At 43.7% G+C, this 24,604-nt stretch overlaps 1 protein-coding gene across 3 annotated transcripts; it reads left to right on the forward strand.

Annotated features, from left to right (window-relative positions):
- Positions 1-2,613: 2,613 nt before the first annotated feature.
- LOC139384192 (autophagy-related protein 2 homolog B-like) lies at positions 2,614-24,409 on the forward strand. 3 transcript variants are annotated; one of them, XM_071128912.1, is made up of 43 exons: positions 2,614-2,717; positions 3,679-4,069; positions 4,182-4,344; positions 4,501-4,653; positions 4,753-4,855; positions 5,001-5,163; positions 5,252-5,431; positions 5,541-5,637; positions 5,737-5,901; positions 6,037-6,188; positions 6,284-6,395; positions 6,489-6,732; positions 6,823-6,985; positions 7,160-7,252; positions 7,492-7,680; positions 7,812-8,085; positions 8,187-8,295; positions 8,398-8,605; positions 8,729-8,871; positions 8,986-9,149; positions 9,385-9,560; positions 9,676-9,826; positions 9,966-10,159; positions 10,304-10,384; positions 10,508-10,614; positions 13,112-13,204; positions 13,288-13,358; positions 13,462-13,538; positions 13,632-13,802; positions 14,099-14,231; positions 14,324-14,523; positions 14,628-14,857; positions 15,033-15,150; positions 15,248-15,439; positions 15,539-15,640; positions 15,813-15,891; positions 16,029-16,248; positions 18,716-18,785; positions 19,042-19,124; positions 19,296-19,417; positions 20,743-20,897; positions 21,017-21,166; positions 21,307-24,409. In XM_071128912.1, exons 2-43 carry the CDS (start codon positions 3,908-3,910, stop codon positions 21,535-21,537), a joined length of 6,243 nt encoding a protein of 2,080 aa, XP_070985013.1. In that variant the 5' UTR covers positions 2,614-2,717; positions 3,679-3,907; the 3' UTR covers positions 21,538-24,409. The 3 variants fall into 3 exon arrangements, with proteins under 3 accessions (XP_070985013.1, XP_070985012.1, XP_070985014.1); XM_071128911.1 differs by lacking the exon at positions 2,614-2,717 and adding an exon at positions 2,974-3,046; XM_071128913.1 differs by lacking the exon at positions 2,614-2,717 and having other exon boundaries at positions 3,680-4,069; positions 8,398-8,481; positions 8,563-8,605.
- Positions 24,410-24,604: the final 195 nt, after the last annotated feature.

Below are 24,604 nucleotides of genomic sequence, written 5' to 3' on the forward strand. Positions count from 1 at the left end.
TGTATTATATTAAGTTAAAATAAGTGTTCATTCAGTATTGTTGTAATTGTCATTATTACACACATATATATATTTTTTAATATATGTAAAAATGTTAAAATCGGCCGATTAATCGGTATCGGCTTTTCTGGTCCTCCAATAATCGGTATCGGCGTTGAAAAATCATAATCGGTCGACCTCTAGTGCGTATGGCCCAGTACATCACTGGGGCCAAGCTTCCTGCCATCCAGGACCTCTATTACCAGGCGGTGTCAGAGGAAGGCTCTAAAAATTGCCAAAGACTCCAGCCACTCTAGTCATAGACTGTTCTCTCTGCAACCACACGGCAAATGGTACCGGAGCGCCACGTCTAGGTCCAAAAGGCTTCTTAACAGCTTCTACCCCCAAGCCATAAGACTCCTGAACAGCTAATCAAATGGCTACACGGACTACCCCCCCCCCCCCCACACTTATTTTTCTTAAAAATGCATTGTTGTTTAAGGGCTTGTAAGTAAGCATTTCACTGTTGTCGGCTCATGTGACAAATAACATTTAATTTGATTTAAAGCCTGGTGTGTTGTGATGGTTTGGAATTCATTCATGAATCATGTGATAACTACTGAGACCAGAGTATGACTAGCATCTCATACCATAGTTACTACTGTTCACTAGTGATTTTACGTTTGATATCGGAGCTGAGGCATGAGTTGAAATCACTAAGCAGCTAACGCCTCGATCACACCGACAACCATGTGTTGCAAAACACGAGATCCCACTGATTTCACTGTGGTTCTGGTGCTTTCTTCGATTCCAAACTACTTTCAAACACTGACCTCTACTGGACAATGTACTTACAAATATAGTTAGTATTGCGTAATAAAGGTTTAACCTTTTTTACTACCTCTACATTAGATTGTGCCAATACACCTTATGTAGTCTGCCAATAAACCTCAAAGAAGTAGTTTACACCTCGATCACACATACAGCGTTATTGTGCAAAATGGTATGCAGCCTCATCTCTGTGTGTGTAACAAAAGTTCAACATTCAACTACTGTACATACAGTTTGACGCATACACTCGATAAATCCAATGTATGCACCACACAGAACGCACCGCAACTGCCTATCTAACGCGATGCTGCAAGGCAAACGCAGCGTTCCATTGGAAATAAATGTACTTCTGGTGTACCAAAACGCAATGATGCTGTCGGTGTGATCGAGACATTGCCCTGACTGGTAGCTTAGCAGGTAGGGAGCAGAGAACATTCAGGGACGTGAGGGTGAGGTTGAAGACACACTATTTCATTAAAAAAAAAAGTGAAACCACACTTTCTGCACTGTTTAAATCATTTGTTTTATTTAGTATAAGCTTTTGTCTTAAGCATCTTAAATAAATGCCATAGATTCATTTTTTTTATTTTTATATACTGAACAAAAATATAAATACAACATGCAACGATTTCAATGATTTTACTGAGTTACAGTTCATATAAGGAAATCAGTCAATTGAAATTAATTCATTAGGCCCTAATCTGTGGATTTCACATGACAGGGGTGCAGCCATGGGTGGGCCTTGGAAGGCATCGGCCCGTCCGCTTGGCAGACAGGCCCACCCACTGGGAAGCCAGGCCCAGACAATCAGAATGAGTTATTCTCCACAAAATAACTTTATAACAGACAGAAATACTCCTCAGCATCCCCCCCCACGCACACACCTGTCAAATGGATGGATTATCTTGTTGCGTTTTATATTTTTGTTCAGTGTAGTAAACTTGGAAGGAAAAAAAAAGGAAGTAATGACGCAGGTATTCCAACTGATTATTGGGTAACAAAGCCAACGATTTATCGCTACGCCACGGAGTTAAAAGAAAATATGTTGTTACTAATGCATTGTGAACATATAATGAAGCTTTGGGTAATTCGCCGTTTTCGGCACAATGTGGTGAAAGCGCCGAAGCCTTCTTCAGAAAGCCTCGGGTTCCCATCACTACCGTACCACTTCTCATTCTGTGACAAGACAGTCCCACTGCAGTCCACCACCATCATCATCACCATGTTAGCTTGCTAGCTAACTTATCGCCAATAGCAGCCAATGTACGTGGCTATGGGTTCTGTTTATAGAATTATTTGTATTTCCAATAAACAATCATGATTATAAGTAAACTTCAACAGTTAACCAGGAAATGTAATTTATATTTTTAAACAATTAGAATAATTCTACCTGCCTTACTCACCTCCCTCCGCGGGTTGTTGTTTTTGTTTTACTGTACTTCCGTGCGATCAACAAAGAGTTTTGTTCATGAAGATTTCATATTTCCAGTCTCAAAATCTTTTGCCCTTAGTGACTTCTGATCAACACCACTGTTATTCATTATTGTTGCTAATTAATTCTTTGCAATTATTTCTACACCTTGATTTTGAACATGGCAATATTCTGATCAGAAGTCATAAGAAACAGTTCAAGTGGAATGGCTTGTGGAGGAAAAAGCTTTACTGGGAGCATATGAGCAATAAACAGTTTTAGTAGATTTTCGCAGAAGGGGTGGAGTGCGGTTGTGTACGTCCCCCTGTCTTCTTGCGTACAGCGGAGCGTGGAAAGCGTCAAGAGGGAGTTATATTAATGCCCGGACATACCCCGGGTGAAGCGGGTTATCCTTGATTGCATCTGTTTGGAAACCGGTCGTGAGCCAGGTGCCCCGTTCTGGCCGATGGCGAAGACTGCTCAAAACAAAAGTGACGTAGGTTAATCACGTGTAGTAATAGTTTGATTATGTGTTTTTAAATACAAAAGTGATTGATTTTGATCAAAATGATTTATCTCGTTTGAAAATTAGAACATATTTTATGGAAAATAAATGTTGTGTGTTTCTTAACGATGCATCATGCTGCCTTGTTGACAACATGGATGAGCGCGCAGATTACTGTTCGATTTGAGAGGGCGTCCCTCACTCACCGGTTTTGCCCGGTCACATGTCACGGGCCATAGACTGGTTTACGTTATCGAACTCCCTCAATGGTGCAGTGTCATGAAAGTGTTTGTAAACAATTCATGCAGACGGTGAGAAACGTAAGCTATTATGCCATCAAATTTCTATATAGAACTCATTATATGACACTTAACATATTGTCGTGCCATGTCAGTTGAGCTATATTCAAAAGAGCGTGGCAGACAAACTAGTTCTAGTCCAAGATGTTCAAGAGGTTCATGCTAGCTTGGTCGTGCTAACATTAGCTAGCTAACAACCCCAGACGAGAAACAAGTCGATTATGTGGGGATTTAATTTTATAGCTATCGACATACCCTGGTAAGCTTGTCATACTAGCTACATATTTATAATCAAACTAAAATAACCTAGCAGTATTGTCAAACCATTAAAACCTATCATATTTCGCCGGATCCTTTCAGTTGACGGTATGGACAGGATTATCAAGCGAGTAACGTTAGGCACCCGGTTTGCGCAAACAATGATGTGATGCTAGCTAGATATTGCCACCCATTCTTTATAGATATTAACCCGACGATTGGAAGTCATGGTGGTGTCACCCACATGCAGCTACCAACAGTAATGCTGTCTACTTTTCTTCCTAGGAATGACAACAATATTGCTATGGTACTGGTACTGAAGTCTTAACTTGTTATCTAGTGTGGTGTTCAAATGTGAAGTTGAGTTTCAAACTTATGTTCCTTTTCATTGATAGGTACAGCAAACTGAAGTTGGAATTATCTCCACATATCTCCATAGAAACCATATAATTCTCCCTGTATGTATAGGATGTTTAAGCTGACATTTTCCTGATTGTAAATTGCCAGGATGACAAGACCGATACTACCCATGCTACCCATGCTTATGATAAATATATAGTTCTCCAACATCCTTTTTCTCCATATTTGGAGCCATTTGGCAGCCACCACAATTATCAGACCAACATGCCTTGGCCATTTTCTGAGTCTATAAAGAAGCGGGCATGCAGATACCTTTTGCATCGGTATTTGGGCAATTTCCTACAAGAGAAACTGAGTTTAGATCAGCTTAGCTTAGACCTCTATCAAGGCACTGGATCCCTGGCACAAGTGCCGTTGGACAAGTGGGTAAGTTCAACCGTTGTTGTGTAAACAAATAATAGCAATGGCATAATTGGATTTGTTTTGACATAAATGCTTTGTGTGTACCTTTGCCTGAGTGCTATTTCTTCCCCTTCAGTCTTTGAATGAGATTTTGGAGTCAGTGGATGCCCCCTTCGAGGTAATAGAGGGCTTCATCCAGACCATCTCCCTGACCGTACCATGGGCGTCCCTGCTGCAGGAGAACTGTGCCCTCGAGGTCAAGGGACTGGAGATGGTGTTCAGACCCAGACCACGCATGGGTAAGAAGACACCTCCATTTGTTTGTTTCTTCAGCATCATTGTACTATGACTGCCTGCTACGAGTGCGCACACAGCTAACTAGCTAACGATTCCACATCGACTACAAATTGAATAAATCATGTTGACCATGACTGTTTCTTCCTGTGTGCCCCTAGCATCAGGTTTGGAACCCATGTACTGGTCCAGCTTCATGACAAGCAGCATGCAGCTTGCCAAAGAGTGTCTGAGCCAGAGACTAACGGATGACTTGGGGGAAAGCTTTCAGCCACTAGAGGGATTGGAGAAGTTTGCAGAGACCATAGAAACAGGTGCAGTACAAAGTTACTGTACAATAAGTTAACACTTGATTAGGCCTTTTTCCCAAGGATCAATAGGGTTGATTATGATTTCTACTTTCATTTCTGTAGTTCTGAGAAGAGTCAAGGTGACTTTTTTGGACACGGTTCTCAGAATAGAACATGTTCCAGAAAACTCCAAAACAGGAATCGGTCTTGAGATGCGAATCAACAAGTAAGTTAGGTTATAACAATTACTTGCACATTCGAGTAGTGTCCAATAACTTTTACTTAGGTATTCCTGATTTTATTGAGCAGTTTACAGAGCTTTCCACTCTTTACGTGAGCTCTTAAATCCTTATCTGTTTTGTGTTGTTCAGGATTGTTTATTGTGATGAGACGGGCGAGGAGAGCTCCAGTGTGAATGTGCACCAGCCCACCACGTTTGCACATAAAAACCTGCAACTGGAGGGAGTCACCGTCTTCTGGGACGAGTTTTCAGAGGCGGCCAGAGCTGGCTTCAAATCCTCACCCATCCCAGCAGTGGGTCTACATCCAAATAATCGCATGTGTAGTTTTAAGCACAGATAACTGATACTCACTCGCTCTTCCCTTTTCTGCACACCCTTAGGAGACAGAGGCCAAGTTATCCCCCAGCTGGAACCCCAGAATAATCTGTGAGCCACACCCCCAGTTCACGGAGCCTGTTTCCTCTGCAACACCTTTTGAACCCATGCAGATTGGTCACCTTAGTGGCAGAATCGATCTGTCGCTTGTCCTGAAACAGAACCAAACCATGCCTGGAGCAAAGGTTGGGTCAGCATTCTCACACGATTGAAATGGCACAGCAGCTGTGAAACTTGGACACACTGAAATGCACAGAATGTCTTGGTCTTTGAAAGGGTTTTTTTGTTTTTCAGTTGGATGTTGATGGACAGATCAGTACAATGATCGTGCTGCTATCTCCACGGCAAGTTCACCTACTCCTGGACATGTTTGGAGTTTTTTCAGGCTCAGGTGGGTTTAATGATTGCAATTTAATGATGATATCTTAAAAGGAGCTGCCTCAGAGGTTGTTGAGTGAAACACTATAAGCCTCTGCTTTTGTGTCCGAAGGTGGGCCGGAGTGGGGGAAGGACAAGAGGAACCGTCCCATGCAGCAAGAGGATGAGTATCGGCTCCACATGGAGTTAAACCGCTGCCTGAAGAAGGACTCAATGATGGCCGGGGAAGACCCTGACCTTTTCGAGAGCCAGACCACCAGAACTGTGTCCAGCCGAGGTTCAGATGAATTGTTACCTCCAACCACTGTTTAATGACCTGATGACTTGTATTGAGCTTTTTGGTAGTTATTATAGGTTTATATCTAAATATCATGACCAATTGTTTGATCTAGTTTCTTTCTTGTTGGAGCAGAGGATGTCTTCTTCTCCATGGCTGACATGGACATGTCTCACAGCCTGTCATCCCTCCCCCCACTGGGGGAACCGCCCACTGTGGACCTGGACCTGTCACTCAACAGTAACTACTCCCCCTCTCCAGGAGAGTCTCCCTCTGGCAATGCCACGGTACGTCTCACTAGACTTAGTAAAATAATCTTAGCCTGATCTAATGACATGGTTATTGTAACATAGTGTAATTCTTTGTTCCTTTGTCCTCTAAGAACCTCTGGGACGATTACCTTGATGTGCCTAGACAGAGGGAGAAGCAGACCCAAGAAAGCCCTTTCCTGATGCGGGACTCACCACTCCAACACAAGCTGCTGAGACAGACCTGTAAGAACCAGGATACACTGTCACTACCATTTAGAATAAACTGAGCAGAGTGTTTACAAGTCAGTAATTCACTCCTTTTGTACTATGTTTCAGCCCACCCAACCAAAGCCCATGGTGATGAGTCCAGGCCGGAGCTGGTCTTCAGGCTGACACTGGGGAGCCTGGCTGTGTGTGTTCTCCACATTGACCCCTTGCCCCCACCAGATGCTGCCCCCAGCCCCCTGGCCCCCATGGCTGCTGACTTCTTCAGGGTTGTCTGCTCCGACCAGCTCCCCCCAGCAGGGTTCATCCAGTTACGCACAGCGTTTGACGATGCCTGCCCCTATGACCACCTCAGGTGAATTTATTGAAATATTTTGCACTCCCCTGCCACCTTAGTAACCTGACTGACTCAATCCCATGTCATATGTGTCCTCTATATCTCCAGGTTTGTGGCTCAGGGGATGAAGGTGACATATGAGCATTGTCAGGGCTCCAGCCTACACAGCTTCAGCACAGACGTGTCCCTGGGCCAGATGGAGCTGCTGGAGTGTCTCTTCCCCTCTGAGGCCCAAAGGGGTGTGTCCCTAAGAGGGGTCCAGTACACAGAGGTAAAGGCCCTCCCCACCAACAACATCCACAGTGTCCCAGTAATCAGATTACAACACATGCGCATAACAGATATCATAACAACATAACAGATGTTTAATTCTATTTTTGGATCTAGGCATAGATGGCATGTGCTTGTAGAGATGTTGATGTTCTCTCGGTCTGTCCCACCTCAGCTCCTGACATTTGATACCCCTGTCACCACTGAGGCACCATCTGCCACCTGCCTCCACCTGCTCTACAAACTGTCTGAACGCAGAGGGCCGCAGGTAAGAGCAATCTTAGGGAGATTAAAAGCTGCAGTGAATGCACCGTAATTAGATTCCCAGTTCCACAACTCAACTTGCCATACTCTCAAGTAACTCCAACTTAATTCTGCATCAGTCATGCATTAATGTCAAACTGAGATTTGTGTGCATCTCAAGTTAGTATTCGGCCCACAATGTACAGTATGTAGCAAATCCTGTACAGTGCTTGATAGAGTAGCCCCTTACATGCTTTCTTCCAGGGTGGACAGGTGCGTCTGAGCACCATGCCCAGGAAGGCTGACTTCCAGGTGGAGCTGGGGGCGGTCCGCTCTGAACTGGACATCAGCATCGTGGACCGCCTCAACTCTCTGCTACAGCCACAGAAACTGGTCACCACAGAGATGATGGCCTCTCACATGTACACATCCTATAATAAACACATCAGCTTGGTGAGGACTGTCTTAATACCATCTTTACACAGTCATAGCAGCGATTTTACCATGTGTTTAAGGAAGCTGCGTATTATTGCAATAATTATGAAAAAGTAAATCACCTCAAAATTTTTCCATCCACCCCATAGCACAAGGCCTTTACAGAGGTCTTCCTTGATGACAGCCGTACTCCAGCCAACACTCACGTGTCGATAAGAGTCAATGCTCCTGTGTTGAGCCTGGTGGTGCGCTTCCCCATCCCAGACTTGCGTTCGGACCAGGAGAGAGGCCCCTGGTTTAAGAAGTCCCTGCAGAAGGAGGTTCTGTACCTGGAGCTGGAGGACCTGGAGGTGAAGACAGAGTTCACAGGCGGCAGCTCCCCAGAGCAGACCAAGATGGAGCTCACCTTCAGAGAGCTAGTCGGTATGTATGTCACCCAGCTGCTAACGGACAGGTTAGCCTCAAAACCAGAACCACTTTTGATATATATAATTTCTGTATTCATTTTTCATCCATTCGCATAGGGAAGTTCCAGGAACAGGAGGACCAGCCTGCAGCCAGGTTCCTCAGGGTCTCCCACACCATGGATGGAGACATGACCACCTCTGACAGTGGGAAGTTTGACTGGCCCAGGTATTGTACATCTGTCCATGTAGTACTGTACTGCTTCATGTCATACCTACACCTTGTCCCTTAGATGTTGTGAAACTCTCCTTACTAACCCTGCCCCTCCAGAGTGGTTCTGAAAGTCAACCCCACCGCTGTCCACTCCATCCTGGAGCGTGTGACTGCGGAGGAGGACGAGGGGGCTGAAGGCCACTCCCCTGAGGAGGAAGAGGAGGAGGAGGGGGGCGGTGCCCACTCACTGAAGGATGTCTGTGATTTTGGGAAGCCTGAACCCTCCCCCTTCTCCTCACGCCGGGTCATGTATGAGAATGAGGAGGTAGGAGCACATTTATTATTGAAACGCTCATTTGAACATAATTAGGACTGATTGATCAACATTTAGGTAGGACTGGTAATTAAGGCAACTTGAATGATTGACATTTCTTCCCCTCTCCTTTAGATGGTCATTCCTGGGGATGTGGCTGAAATGACAGAGTTCCAGGAGAAAACCATGAGCAATTCCCGTTTTATCCTAGAGTTGTGCTTGCCAAATGTGCAATTATCATTACCCAACAAAGCCTTTTATGAGAAACTGCATAACAGGTACTGTGCACAAAAAACTGGAGAAACTAATCAAATGTATTATATTTTTATTATTATTATAATATTATTATGATAATTTTACTATGTCTATAATCAACTCCCCCTCTCTTGCAGGATAAACAATGACCTGCTGTTATGGGAGCCCAACGCTCCCTCGCCTGTGGAGACAGTGGAGAACATGCCGTATGGAGTAGGGCTGTCTGTAGCCAGCCAGCTGATCAATGCTGCACACTACACCAAGGACAGCTTCAGCCCGTTCCGCTCCACTGGCCCTGAGGGTGAGACTCTCCCTACATAGTTCAACCAACATCTGCTGCATCTCAACCTCATTCATGGTTTTCATACGCAGCTGCAAGTCTGTAGTGCACTCTGTTCTGTGCATTAATATTATTGAGATGTACTAATGTACCAGGTAAAAATGTACTGAAACGTAATGGTTCAAATGTTATTCCTTCATATCAAATGAACTGCAACTTTCCCCACCCATATGGCTGTGGTGTCCTGTGCCTGTAGAGGAGGACAGTGGATCGGAGGAGGAGACCATGCACCACTACTCCCCTGCCTCTGAGCAGTGCTTCAGATCTCGCAGGAAGAAGAAGCCCAAAGCCCAGAGCAAGACCTCCCAGAGCCTGTTCTCTGTAATCCTCACTGTCAACCACGGCCTGGTGGCTCTGCAGACCAGCGCTAAGGTAACCCCGAGTTACAATGATCTGTCATTTCTCAGTTACATTGCATTTAAACAGCTGGGTATTCTCTGAGACTGTTTGCCTGACTGGTCCCCCAATTTGTATTTTTATTTTCCAGCAGGAGGATAAGACTATATTGAATAACCGACATGGAGAGTTCTGGTTGGAGGTGAAGAATGGGGTCCTGTTCAGTGTGACACAGTACGAAGGCTACAAAGACAGGCACTACATCTGCTTCCACACCAGCAACATCTGTCTCTATCACCAAGGTAAGACTGGAGATGTTAAGCCTGGGCACACATTTGAGGTGGAGCTTCATAGATCCCCTCTGCAAATGAGTCAATATGCCATTGTTCATGGGGATGCCACTGTGTCTGTTACATTGTATGGGTTTATATCTCTACCTAGGTCTGGTGGAAGGAGACACCCCAGTGTCCGACATCAAGCTGCCCTGCAGGACGCGTCCTCATTGGCTGGAGCCGGCCATCTACCCCTCTGAGACTGATAGGGCGTCCCCTTCGGAGGGCATCGGCCTGGAGGACCACAGCATGCTGTCTGTCGCCGTCAAGATCTCCTCCCAGAACATGGAGCGCAATGTCAAGGTAGGTACACCCCATTTACATTTGGTGTGCATTAACTTGTGCCAGTGTTTCAAACACTAGTCTGTTGCTTGAGAAAGAAAAGCCATGTCATTTTTGACAGACGGGGAGATATATGCTCACTGTTAGTATGTGTTTCCTCTGCAGGAGTTTCTGGTTGCAGTGGGAGTGAGAGGGACCACACTCCAGCACCGAGTGGTTCCCCCCAAACTGGGCTGGTATGACCAGGTAAACACAACACATGTCCATCCAAGGTGTTTGTGTACGATCTGAGGCCACAAAATTAAGCATCCCTTGGATAAAATTAACCATACTCTTGTCTGATCAGTGTTTCTTTGTTGTGTGTAACAGATTGTGGACTTCCTGAATGTGTCTGATGAGCCTGTGTTGGGTTACATCCCACCTGCCTCAGTCACCACCCTTCATCTGCACCTGTGGAGCTGCTCATTGGACTACAGGTGCTGTTGACTAGACCAGTGTTTACCAACTCCAGTCCTCGAGTACCCCCAAAAGCACATGTTTTTGTTGTTTCCCCAGCTTAAAATACCTCATTCAACTCATTTAGGGCTTGATGATTAGTTGGTAAGTTGAATCAGGTGTGCTTGTCCAGGTCTACAATAAAAACTTGTTCTGTTGGGGGTACTGGAGGACTGGAGTTGGGGAAATAGTGGACTACACTACAGTGTAGATAGGTTACAAACGTGACTTAACTCGGCTGTGTATCTGGATCAGTGGTTCCCAAACGTTTTAAAGTCCCGTACCCATTTGAACATTGAACCTCCAGTTGTGTACAGCTCTAGCACCAGGGTCAGCGCACTCTCAAATGTTATTTTTTGCCATCATTGTAAGCCTGCCACACACACACGATACGGTACATTTATTAAACATAAGAATGAGTGTGAGTTCTTGTCACAGCCCAGCTCGTGGGAAGTGATAAAGAGCTCTTATAGGACCAGGGCACAAATAATAATATAATAATAATAATCAATAATTTTGCTCTTTATTTAGTCATCTTACATATAAAACCTTATTTGTTCATCAAAAATAGTGAATAACTCACCACAGGTTAATGAGAAGGGTGTGTTTGAAAGGATGCACATAACTCTGCAATGTTGGGTTGTATTGGAGAGATCTGTGTCTTAAATAATTTCCCACAGTCTGTACCTGTTTAAAGTTTTCATGCTAGTGAGGGCAGAGAATAGGTACGAAATTGCAAAGGGCATCAGTGTCTTAACAGCTTGATTTGCTACGGCAAGAAACTGAGCGCTGCCCAATCCAGAAATCTGGCAGTGGCTTCTGATTTAAATAAAATTTTCACAGAACCGCTTGTTGCATTTTCGATGAGGCTCTCTTGTTCAGATATCTGTAAGTGGACTGGAGGCAGGGCATGAAAAGGATAACAAATCCAGTTGTTTGTGTCATCCGTTTCGGGGAAGTACCTGCGTAATGATGCACCCAGCTCACTTAGGTGCTTCGCTATATCACATTTGACATTGTTCATAAGCTTGAGTTCATTTGCACCCAAAAAATCATACACTGATAGAAAGTGTAATCCTAGATTCAGATCATTCAGATCATCCAGATCGGCCAGTCATGTGAGAAACTCGTCATCATGCAAGCAGTCAGACAAGTGAAAATGATGGTCAGTAAAGAAAACATTAAGCTTGTCTCTCAATTAAAAAAAAATGGGTCAATACTTTGCCCCTTGATAACCAGCGCACTGTTGTAAAAGTGTTACATGGTCGCTGCCCATATCATTGCATGATGCAGAAAATACACGAGAGTTCAGGGGCCTTGCTTTAACCAAGTTAACCATTTTCACTGTAGTGTCCAAAACATCTTTCAAGCTGTCAGGCATTCCCTTGGCAGCAAGAGCCTCTCGGTGGATGCTGCAGTGTACCCAAGTGGTGTCGGGAGCAACTTCTTGCACGCACGTTACCACTCCACTATGTCTCGCTGTCATGGCTTTTACGCCATCAGTACAGATACAAACACATCTTGACCACCAAAGTCCATTTGATGTCACAAATCTGTCCAGTACTTTAAAAATATCCTCTCCTGTTTTTTAAAGTACTGGACTGATTTGTGACATCAGATGGACTTTGGTGGTCACGATGTGTTTGTATCTGCAGTGGTTTGCAGAAGAGGATGTCTTCCTTAATTGACCCCATAAATGTAACAGACATATACCAGGAGCTGTACCAGCTCATCCAGCTGTAACGCATAGAATTCACTGGCTTGGATGCAAAGTAATAATTGTTTCAAAACATCTCCTGCCATTTCACTGATGCGTCGTGAAACAGTGTTGTTTGATGAAGACATTGTCTATAGTTTTTTTGGCCTTTTCCCCCAGCATTGTCCCAGCCATATCCGTAGCAGCAGGAAGAATGAAGTCCTCCACAATAGTATTGGGCTTGCCTGTCCTAGCCACTCTGTAGCTCACCATATAAAACGCTTTTAGACCCTTCTTATTAATGGTATCTGTTGCTTTTATACATGTCTTACTACTTGAATGTTGTCTTTATTATCGCTCAAAAAACTCCTGTGGCTTATTTTTAGAATTGTCGTGTTTCGTTTCTAAATGTTTGCGCAAGAGTGAAAGTTTCCTGCGAGAGAGTAACGGTTAATGTGATTGGATGTTAATTGTTTGACTAGGCTAACTGTATTTGACATTGTGTTATTTTGCTGAACACAAGATGGTTTCATTTTATTTTTGGCAGTGAAACGAGGCTAGTCAGGTGAGGGGAAAAAAACCTCACCCAACTTTATAGCCCCGTTGGAAAATATAAATGTACTGTTTTAAATGTGGGAAAAAATATATTTTTAATAAAAAACAAATAAAAATGGGAATCACATTTTTATTTGGCGTACCCCCGACGGCATTGCGCGTACCCCATTTTGGGAATACCTGATCTGGATGATTGTATTTTAACATGGTGTATATCCTCTCTGCAGACCCCTGTACCTGCCACTCAGGTCTCTGTTGGTCGTGGAAACATTCAGCATCTCCAGCAGTGTCTCCTTAGACCACTCATCCTCCACTCTCAGGTACAGTTGCAGCACTGGACAATGACAGGAATTCAGAAGTTGGACGTTTATGTGTTTCAGTATGTATTTTGTGCTGGTTCTAGGATCATTTTGGATGAAGCAGCGTTGTTCCTCTCTGACAAGAGCAATGCCGTCTCTGTAAATCTAATGCGAGGTGAGACAAACTCTGGTAAAATGTGTTATTCAAAGACGCTTTAACATATTCTCTATTTAAACAGATTTGTTTGGACCAGTAACCCATGTCCTTTATCTCCCAGACTATGTGCAGGTGGTAGACATGGGAACATTAGAGCTGAGGATCACTGCTGTCAAACCTGGAGTGGACGGAGAATTGGTAAGAGCTGACAACCTCTGTTGATCTATGAGAAAAGTCTTTCCAACAGCAAGATGGCACCGTTGATCCAGTCTTCTCACTGTCTTTTGACAGACTGAGCCCAGATTTGAGCTGCGCTGCTCCAGTGACGTCATCCACATCAGAACATGTTCAGACTCCTGTGCTGCTCTGATGAACCTCATCCAGTATGTGGCCAGCTATGGAGACCTAGTGCCCCCTCCTGGGCCAGAGGCCAAAAGCACCTGTTCCAAGCATAGAGCCAAGGTCAGCATTTATACCCCTCAGATACATGTATGATTTATCATAGCCATTACGCTATATCAAACTGTTGCCTTGAGAGTGAAGAGCAGTGACCGGGCAGTGGAGAATTTGTTGTATCTGTAAATTGTGAGGCTTATTTATGACTCAACATAGCCATTACAGCATATCAATCTATTGCCTAGAGAGAGTAGACCAGTGTGGACTGTGTAGAATTTATACTGGTGTAAATATTGTCGTGAAGCAATGGACTACTGTCTGCTGACTTAAAATGGTGTTCATGTCCTTGTTTGTTTGGTCAGTCGGAGGCTTCAAGCCGGCCCCCTTCCCAGGCCCCTCCGCTCCCCGACGCTGAGCAGCAGATGCTGCAGGACCTGATGAGTGAGGCCATGGAAGAGACAGACAACCAGCACAGCCTGGCTTTGCAACACAACGGTGAGACTACATACAACTAAAACGACTTGACATTTACTACATGCATAGTAGTTGTCTGAGTGATTTTACGTTGTCCTTACTCTCCCCCACAGGAATTCATGAGGAGCAGAATCATGACCTCGACCAGCCTCGCTCTGACCTCTTCCTTTTCCCGGACGAGAGCGGAAATCTGCCACAGGAGCTGAGTCCCACTTACCCTACGCTCCACTCACCCCTCATCACCCCTGCCCCTATCCTGGTCCCAGAGACCGACGACTTCTGTATTCTAGAGACCCCGGGCTCCAGAGCAGACGTAAGAGCATGCATCTCATACACTTACTTACTCAACATGTTGAATAACTTGTACATTTTTAGTGTCACTCCATTGCATTGGTGTGATTGGTGTGTTTGTCTCAGGATCGGGACGAGGAGCCCGTGGTGAACAAGTTAATCCCAGACTCCATTGAGATCAAAGACGACCACTTTGGCCTGCCCCTGGACAGCAGCGACTCCAGCAGGGGAGCCCTGAACTTCCCTGTCCCAGAGCTGCGCTACCTCATAAAGGAGATCTCTGTCATCTGGCACCTGTACGGGGGGAAGGACTTTGGGAGCTCCACATTCACCTCCTCTCCAGCTAGAAGTTGGGGGTGAGTGTGTGTGCTTTGGACTGTTCAACTGTTCTTTATTACAACAACAATACTGGGAGATGTGAACTGAGATGGTGTGAAATGTCAGGATGGCTAGAGAAAGAAACGGATGTAATGGTCAAAAGGTGCAACAGATGATCAAGTGTCCTCTGTTAATGTTTGGGTTATGTTGAAGGTGTACCCCACACAGCTCCCCCTCCCAGACCCCAGTCAGACAGGGCAGGGGTGGAGGACGCTCCGGGGGAGGGCGGGGCAGGAACCCTGACGTCCTGATGGAGATCCAGCTCAGCAAGGTAAGAGAACATGATACAACCCCCCTCTCCTGTAACTATACAACATGTTGCCTATGAGTCTGAAGCTAAAGTTTAGGACCTCTTGCTCTTTTCTCAGGTGCGGTTCCAACATGAGGTATACCCCCAGGCCCCGGTGGCCTCTGGGTCGGCGGCGGACCAGCCTGTGTCCCGGCAGGTGCTCATCGTCCAGGACCTGGAGATCAGAGACAGACTGGCCACCTCCCAGATGAACAAGTTCCTGTACCTCTACTCCAGCAAGGAGATGCCCCGCACGGCCCACTCCAACATGGTGAGGGACACTGGGCATCTAGAGTAATGTCCATGTGACTGTGGTCACATCAAAGACATGGTAGTGGATGAGGCTGAATGCGTTTTTGTTTTCTTGCAGCTGACAGTTCGGGCTCTGCACATGTGTCCAGAGACGGGTCAAGCACCCCAGGAGTGCTGTCTGAGAGTCTCACTCATGCCCCTTCGCCTCAACATCGATCAGGTGAGCCAGAGAAAAACATGCTGGTTTTATCTAGTTAATCATTCATCCTTCTGAGGTTTGCAAAAGATTTCAAAACATGGAAATTGGTAGGCTTTCACATGCTCTCATTTAACACGTTTCAGTTTTAATATTGATCCCTTTGAAATGACACAGGGTTTTTATTTTCATGTAGGATGCATTGTTTTTCTTGAAAGACTTCTTTGCTAGCCTTGCTGCTGAAGTTGAGATGTTCTCTCCACCTGATCAAGAAGGTAAAATATCCTTGGCTAGAGGCTACTATTGTATGAAATATGTAGCCTATTGAATAGCATTTTCATCACAGCTTTAATTTCATGATTTGTCGCTGAGCAAAATGTTGACCCTCAATGATGCATTTGTTGGTCTGCAGCACTGTGTGTTTCAATGAAGAAGCCGTCTGCCCCAGAGGTCTCGTGCAGCTTCACTAAGAATGGAGGTGGGAGCCAGGACCCTGCCCCCATCATCTCTGTGCCTGCACAGAGCCGCTCCAGCCTCAGTCTCAACGGCCTCACCCTGCCCAGTAACAGCGACTCTGGGGAATCTGAGGTTGCCACTGCATCATCCTTCACTGACCAGCCCATCTTCTTCAGGTAGATGTCCTTACTATGTGTAGAGGTGGACAGGTACACTATACAGTCGTATGAAAAAGTTTGGGCACCCCTCTGAAGCTGCATAATAATTTACTCTGTCGTCACAGAAAATGATCACAGTGGCATGCCATTTATTTTCTAATAAAAGCTGAGTACTGGGGTATTGTCCAGACAAATATTTTTAGTGTAGCAATATTAAGTTGTATGAAATTAAATCAGATGTGAAAAATAGGCTATGCAAAAATGTGGGCACCCTTGTCATTCTGTTGATTTGAATACCTGTAACTACTTAGCACTGATTCATTGGAACACACAATTGGTTTGGTGAGCTCATTAAGCCTTGAACTTCATAGACCAGTGCATCCAATCATGAGAAAAGGTATTTAAGGTGGCCAATTGCAAGTTGTTGTTCTCTTTGACTCTCCTCTGAAGAGTGGCAACATGGGGGCCTCAAAACAACTCTCAAATGACCTGAAAACAAAGATTGTTCAACATTATGGTTTAGAGGAAGGCTACAAAAAGCTATCGCAGAGATTTAAGCTGTCAGTGCCAAGTAAAATATTGGAGAGGCGAAGGATGGTGAGAACGGTCAAAAACAGCCCACAGACCACCTCCAAAGACCTACAACATCATCTTGCTGCAGATGGTGTCACTGTGCATCGTTCAACAATTCAGCGCACTTTGCACAAGGAGAAGCTGTATGGGAGAGTGATGCGGAAGAAGCCTTTTCTGCACACACGCCACAAACAGAGTCGCTTGAGGTATGCAAACGCACATTTGGACAAGCCAGATTCATTTTGGAATAAGGTGCTGTGGACTGATGAAACAAAGATTGAGTTATTTGATCATAACAAGGGACGTTATGCATGGCGGCAAAAGAACACAGCGTTCCGAGAAAAACACTTGCTACCCACAGTAGAATTTGGTGGGGGTTCCATCATGCTGTGTGGCCAGTGTCGGTACTGGGAATCTTGTTAAAGTTGAGGGTCGCATGGATTCCACTCAATATCAGCAGATTCTTGGGAATAATGTTGAAGAATCAGTCACAAAGTTGAAGTTACGCCGGGGCTGGACATTTCAACAAGACAACGACCCAAAACACTGCTCAAAATCTACCCGGGCATTTATGCAGAGGAACAAGTACAATGTTCTGGAATGGCCATCCCAGTCCCCAGACCTGAATATCATTGAGAATCTGTGGGATGATTTGAAGCGGGCTGTTCATGCGGGCTGAATTGGAGATCTTTTGTAAGGAGGAATGGTCCAAAATACCTTCACCCAGAATCCAGACACTCATTAGAGGCTATGGGAAGCATTGAGAGGCTGTTATTTTAGCAAAAGGAGGCTCTACTAAATATTGATGTGATTTTTCTATTGGGGTGCCCAAATTTATGCACCCGTCTAATTTTGTTTTGATGCATATTGCACATTTTCATGTTAATCCAATAAACCTAATTTCACTACTGAAATATTACTGAAATATTATTTGATAGATCAAAATGAAATTGCTGATCCAAACGCCCAATTATTTATAAATGGAAATCATGGAAATTGTCAGGGGTGCCCAACTTTTTCATACGACTGTATATACAAAAGTATGTGGACAGCCCTTCAAATTAGTGGATTCAGCTATTTCAGCCAGATCCGTTGCTGACGGGTGTATAAAATCGAGCACCCAGCCATGCAATTGCCATAGACAAACATTGGCAGTAGTCTGGCCTTACTGAAGAACTGTGACTTTCAATGTGGCACTGTCATAGGATGCCACCTTTCCAACAAGTTAGTTCATCAAATTTCTGCCCTGCTAGAGCTGCCCTAGTCAACTGTAAGTTCTGTTATTGTGAAGTGGAAACATCTAGGAGCAACACCAGCTCAGCGGCGAAGTGGTAGGCCACACATGCTCCCTGAACGGGACCGCAGAGTGCATTAGCGCGAATAAATCGTCTGTCTTCGGTTGCAACACTCACTACCGAGTTCCAAACTGCCTCTGGAAGCAACATCAGCACAATACCTGTACGTCGGGAGCTTCATGAAATGGGTTTCCATGGATGAGCAGCAGCCACGCACAAGTCTAAGATCACCATGTGCAATGCCAAGCGTCGGATGGAGTGGTGTAAAGCTCGCCGCCATTGGACTTGTGGGAAATCTTAATGCTACAGCATACAATGACATTCTAGATGATTCTGTGCTTCCAACTTTGTGGTAACTGTTTGGGGAAAGCCCTTTCCTGTTTCAGCATGGCAAGGTCCATAAAGAAATTAATAGAAGCAAGTCCCCGCAGCAATTTTCCAACATCTAGTGGAAAGCCTTCCCAAAAGAGTGGAGGCTTTTATAGCAGCAAAGGGGAGACCAATTCCATATTAATGCCCATGATTTTGAAATGAGATGAGCAGGTGTCCACATTGTGTTTATTGATGTTGTTAGCAAATGATGAAATATTTGTTTTAATTTGTTTGGTTTCCCTCAGAGAGTTTCGGTTTACTTCTGAAGTTCCCATTCGTCTGGATTACCATGGGAAACATGTTTCAATGGAGCAGGTATGTTGTTTTAACAATCTCTTAAAAACACTGCATACACATTCAGTTTTGTGTTTAGTGATTCCAGTGTTGACAGGCTTGACAACTGGTGTTGTCCAGTTTACATATTGTGCAATATTTTGGTTCACAAGCTCTGATGGATAAGCACATTCCTTATAAGTATAACATTTCTTACCCTCACAGTAGCACATTTTGCTCATGTTTCCTACGCTGTTTCCTACGCTGTTCCTCTGTTATCTCCATCTCCATCTTACAGGGAACGTTTGCTGGTATTGTGATTGGGTTGACACAGCTGAATTGCTCCGAGTTGAAACTAAGGCGGTTATGCTACAGACAAGGGTAGGTTTAATCAGTACAGTCCCCTCATATTAGTATGATTTGTTATCATTGGACCTACCAACACTTAATTGGGTCATTCTTTATGTTAAATGATGACACACAAGCTATCTATGTATAGTATGAATAATACAGTATGCAGTAACTGTGAGGACATTATTGGTTTTCTTCCAGACTGTTGGGAGTGGATAAGCTCTTTTCCTATGCAATAAATGAGTGGCTGAACGACATCAAGAAGAACCAGCTGCCAGGACTGTTGGGTGGAGTGGGACCTATCCACTCGCTGGTACAGTTGGGTAAGTAGGACATGTGTATGTTGATAAACTGGTTTTGAGGCACTAATGCCTTCACCTATTAATCAGACAGTATGTTGAATGTGGTTTAATTTGCAAGGGCTTCCTTGAATGATTAACTGGATCTTTGTAAGAAGATTCTCTCTCAGCCTCTCAGCACCACACAAGATACAGTGACAAAGGTCATGCTTTTGGCCAATTTAGCCAAACAGGAAATTAGTCTGTAAGCTTTTGGATCAACATAAAAAATACTATTGTTATGCTTACACACAACAAAAATATAAACGCAACATGTAAAGTGTCTATCCCATGTTTCATGAGCTGAAATAAAAGATCCCAGGAACTTTCCGTATGCACAAAAAACGTATTTCTCTCAAATGTTGTGTACAAATTTGTTTATATCCCTGTTAGTGAGCATTTCTCCTTTGCCAAGATAATCCATCCACCTGATAGGTGTGGCATAGAAGGAGAAACTGATTAAACAGCATGATCATTACACAAGTGCACCTTGTGCGGGGGACAATAAAGGGCCACTCTTAAATGTGCAGTTTTGTTGCACAACACAATGCCACAGATGTATCAAGTTGAGGGAGCATGCAATTGGCATGCTGACTACAGGAATGTCCACCAGAGCTGTTGCCAGAGAATTTAATGTTCATTTCTCTACCATAAACCGCCTCTAACGTCGTTTTAGAAAATTTGACAGTGCGTCCAACTGGCCTCACAACCGCAGACAATGTGTGAACAGAGTACCCCATTGAGGTGGTGGGGTTATAGTATGGGCAGGAATTTACTACGGACAACAAACACAGTTGCATTTTATCAATGGCAATTTGAATGCACAGAGATCCCATGACTAGATCCTAAGGCCCATTGTCATGCCATTCATCCACCACCATCACCTCATGTTTCAGCAGGATAATGCACTGTCCCATGTCTCAAGGATCTGTACACAATTCCAGAGACCACAATAAACAGCCTGATCAACTCTATGCGAAGGAGATGTCGCGCTGCATGATGCAAGATACTAACTGGTTCCACTCCCCTACTTTTTATAGGTATCTGTGACCAAGGGATGCCTATCTGCATTCCCAATCATGTGAAATCCATAGATTAGACTGATTGACTGATTTTCCTTATATGAACTTTAATACTTGAAGTGTAAAATCTTTTACATTTGCGTTTGTATTTTTGTTCAGTATGTATGTTAGAGTACTTTTTTTAATGTATTAATAAACTATATTAAAGTCAGAAATCCTGATTTTTTTTTTTGTTTTTTTTGTTTTTTTTGTTTTGTATTGACCAAATAAAATGTTCCGCCTGTTCAGTTCAGGGATTTAGGGATCTGGTGTGGCTCCCAATAGAGCAGTACCGGAAGGATGGTCGGGTTGTACGGGGATTGCAGCGGGGTACTGCTTCCTTTGGCACTTCCACAGCTATGGCTGCTCTGGAGCTTACCAACCGCATGGTGCGGACTATCCAGGTATAAACACACCCTGGTCCAGATAGAATATGTAGGTTGTGACTGTCCTGCATCTCAACTTCTGTGTTAGCAGTTTGTCAGGCTCCATAATGGAATGCAAAATGATTTGTGCTCTTCAGGCAGCAGCAGAGACTGCCTATGACATGGTATCTCCAGGATCCGATGAGAGGGAAATTAAGAGAATAAAACGGTTCTCTCATTACCGATTTGCTCATCAGCCAGTTGACCTAAGAGAAGGAGTAGCCAACGCTTACAGTGTTGTAAAAGAGGTAAATTGCAAGATGCTAGCAATTTGCATCTCATCTGCTTGTAGTGCTGCTTAAAGTGTAACACACTACAAGATTGAGTACAGAATGAAGTTACTTATCAGGACTGTTATAAATCATGTTCAATGTGTGTATCCCAACAGGGAATCACGGACACTGCTCTGACCATCTATGACACGGCCACACGGGAGCATGAGCAGCGTGGGATGACCGGGGCAGTGGGTGGGGTCCTTAGACAGCTCCCCCCAGCTGTGGTCAAGCCTCTCATCATGGCCACCGAGGCCACCTCCAACGTACTGGGGGGCATGAGGAACCAGATCCACCCAGACGCACGCCAGGAGGAATCCCAGAAATGGCGGCAAGGGGAGGAGTGATTGTCGACTGCTGTCCAATGACTGAAGAGATGATTGTGCAGAATCAGAGGGCGGTGTATTTTGTTTCAGAGAACACACTCCGTCTCAGCTGTTCAAAGGCCTTTTGAGTCTTACAAGCTGGAAGGATCTGGCTCTGTAGATTTACTTTTTGATGCAAAAAATTGAATCACATTTCATTTGTCGTAGACAACCGGCGTAGTAGACTAACAGTGAAATGCTTACTTCCGGGTACTTTTCCAACAATGCCGAGTTAAAGATCAGATAAAAAATAAAATAGAAATAGTGATGCGAGGAATAAATACACAGTAAATAACAAGTAAAAATAACATGCAGTGCCTTCAGAAAGTATTCAGAATCCTCTACTTTTTCCACATTTTTTAAGTTACAGCCTTATTCTAAAATTGATTAAATTGTTTTTTCCCCTTCTCAATCTACACACAATACCCCATAATGACAAAGCAGAAACAGGTTTTTAGAAATTTCTGGTAATTTATTAAATGTATAAAAACGGAAATATCACATTTACATAAGTATTCAGACCCTTTACTCAGTACTTTGTTGAAGCACCTTTGACAGTGATTACAGTATTGAGTCTTGAGTATGACGCTACAAGCTTGGCACACCTGTATTTGGGGAGTTCCTCCCATTCTTCTCTGCAGATCCTCTCAAGCTCTGTCAGGTTGGATGGGGCGCATCGCTGCACAGCTATTTTCAGGTCTCCAGAGAAGTTTGATCGGGTTCAAGTCTGGGCTCTGGCTGGGCCACTCAAGGACATTTAAAGACTTGTCCAGAAGCCGCTCCTACGTTGTCTTGGCTGTGTCTGAGGTCCTGAGTGCTGTGGAGCAGGTTTTTGTAAGGATCTCTCTGTACTTTGCTCCGTTCATCTTTCCTTCGATCCTGCCTAGTCTCCCAGTCTGAAACACATCCCCACAGCATGATGCTGCCACCCCCATGCTTCACCGTAGGGATGGTGCCAGGTTTCCTCCAGACGTGCCGCTTGGCATTCAATCTTGGTTTCATCAGACCAGAGAATCTTGTTTCTTACGGTCTGAGAGTCCTTTAGGTGCCTTTTGGCAAACTCCAAGCGGGCTGTCATGTGCCTTTTACTGAAGAGTGACTTCCATCTGGCCACTCTACCATAAAGGAAACAGGATGCACCTGACCTCAACTTTGAGTCTCATAGCAAAGGGTCTGAATACTTATGTAAATAAGATATTTCTGTTTTACATTTTTCTAAATCTGCTCAAATCTCTAGCAACCTGTTTTCGCTTTGTCATTATGGGGTATTGTGTGTAGATTGCTGAAGGAAAAAAAATATTTAATCAATTTTAGAACAAGGCTGTAATGTAATAAAATGTGGAAAAAGTACAGGGGTCTGAATACTTTCCAAAGGCACTGTATAGGGAGTAGAAAATAACATGGCTATATACAGGATGGAGTATGTAGCCAAAATGTAGTGGTGCTGAAAAGTCAGCTCTGGTGTAAATAAAACACAATTCATCTCGTAGACTTGTTGCAGTTTGAACTAGTGTGAATCGGCTTGTGTTAACTTCCTAGCACATTTTCCCCTGCAGTGCCTTCATGGTAATATACTGTTGTAATACCATATGTTAGATAGAGGGACTCGTAGGAGCATAGAGGTCACTGTCATATGTCCCTCCCTACTGTGGATCATAATTAATTACCTATAGCTTTGAGGATAGGACTGGATAGTTTTGAATGTTGAGAATCTTTCCATAACGGTAACAGTGAGGAAAAGTAATATACCATGTCCTTAAAAGGGACAGAGATGAGGAGTGGTGTCTGGAAGCTCAGCATTTCATTGAATATTTTTTTGTAACAATCGTGATAACAGCAAGTCTGTAGTTTGTCATATTCAACATGATCTTATCCTACTTGGTGTCAAATAACACTATATCTCGACCAGAGATGATGTAAGCTATTGAAGTGTATGTCCCCTAACATTTTATAAGGTTTAGCATATGTGGGTATGTATGTGTGAGCTTTATAGCATTCTATGTAACATTTCTTGCAGAGAGCATCCGAAAAGACTCTCAGCATTGTGGAATGTGTTGCGGTAAAATGTATAGATCATCTGCACTTCTAATTACAAGTGATGTGAAGGTCACTTGTTACCAGTACAATGGGGGTGTTAGACTTTTTCCTGATTTTATGGCTGTTGTCTTCTAAATACATTTATAAGAGAATTGCAGGCTGCAGTCGTATGGTATAATTGCCTGTGTAGCAAGTTATTTAATGTGCGAAGTAGACTGCTTCTCAATTTTACATTTTTCAAATGTCAGTGTGAAACTTTATTTCACTATACATTTACCTAAGTTGGCTTGTGCTGTCTGGTCTTAAATATCGTGCCCATGTTTGAAATATTGGACTAGTTTTTTTTGGCCTATGTGCTTATTTTGGAGATAGCTCATGTGATAATGCAGCCTTTACATTTGCTCTACACACCTGAGTTGTTTTGGACAGTAGTTCATTACAAAAATGTTTAACTGTAATGGGAATTGTAATGCATGTGATAATAGAGAATATTGTTTATTGTACATAGGTGTACAGTTGATCTTCACAATTTGTATTTAAAGCATGAAATATTCTTAAAAGGGAAATAAACTAATGTCCACTGAAATATATTGCCTTTTGAGAAGGAAACCAAAGATGTTGTGGCCAAACGTTATCTCCTTTATAATAATGTTCATCAGTGGAGCATAAAAAATAGGAGACAAGTGCAGAGCCATTTGGTAAATTTGTTGTACTACTCACATACCGTACTTGTGCAGATATTGATACAACGTAACCTTACAATAGTACATTGTCATGCCCAATACTATCACAGCTTATTAAATAGACACATTTGAAATTTGTGACATACGTCTACTGATTTACATTGTTTCTCACCTAACCACCTGCTAATAGTCGGAATTTGGCATCTCCATTATAATGCAAGTCAAAAGTGTAAGTCTGGTTTGGAATGGCGTTTTATTTCACAATGGAAGCACAAAGAGTAAGTTAAAATAGATATGGTATATTCCTGAATTAGTCAGTCAGCGGAGAG

Source organism: Oncorhynchus clarkii, chromosome 25 (genome assembly GCF_045791955.1).
Source record: "Oncorhynchus clarkii lewisi isolate Uvic-CL-2024 chromosome 25, UVic_Ocla_1.0, whole genome shotgun sequence".
Lineage (NCBI taxonomy): Eukaryota > Metazoa > Chordata > Actinopteri > Salmoniformes > Salmonidae > Oncorhynchus > Oncorhynchus clarkii.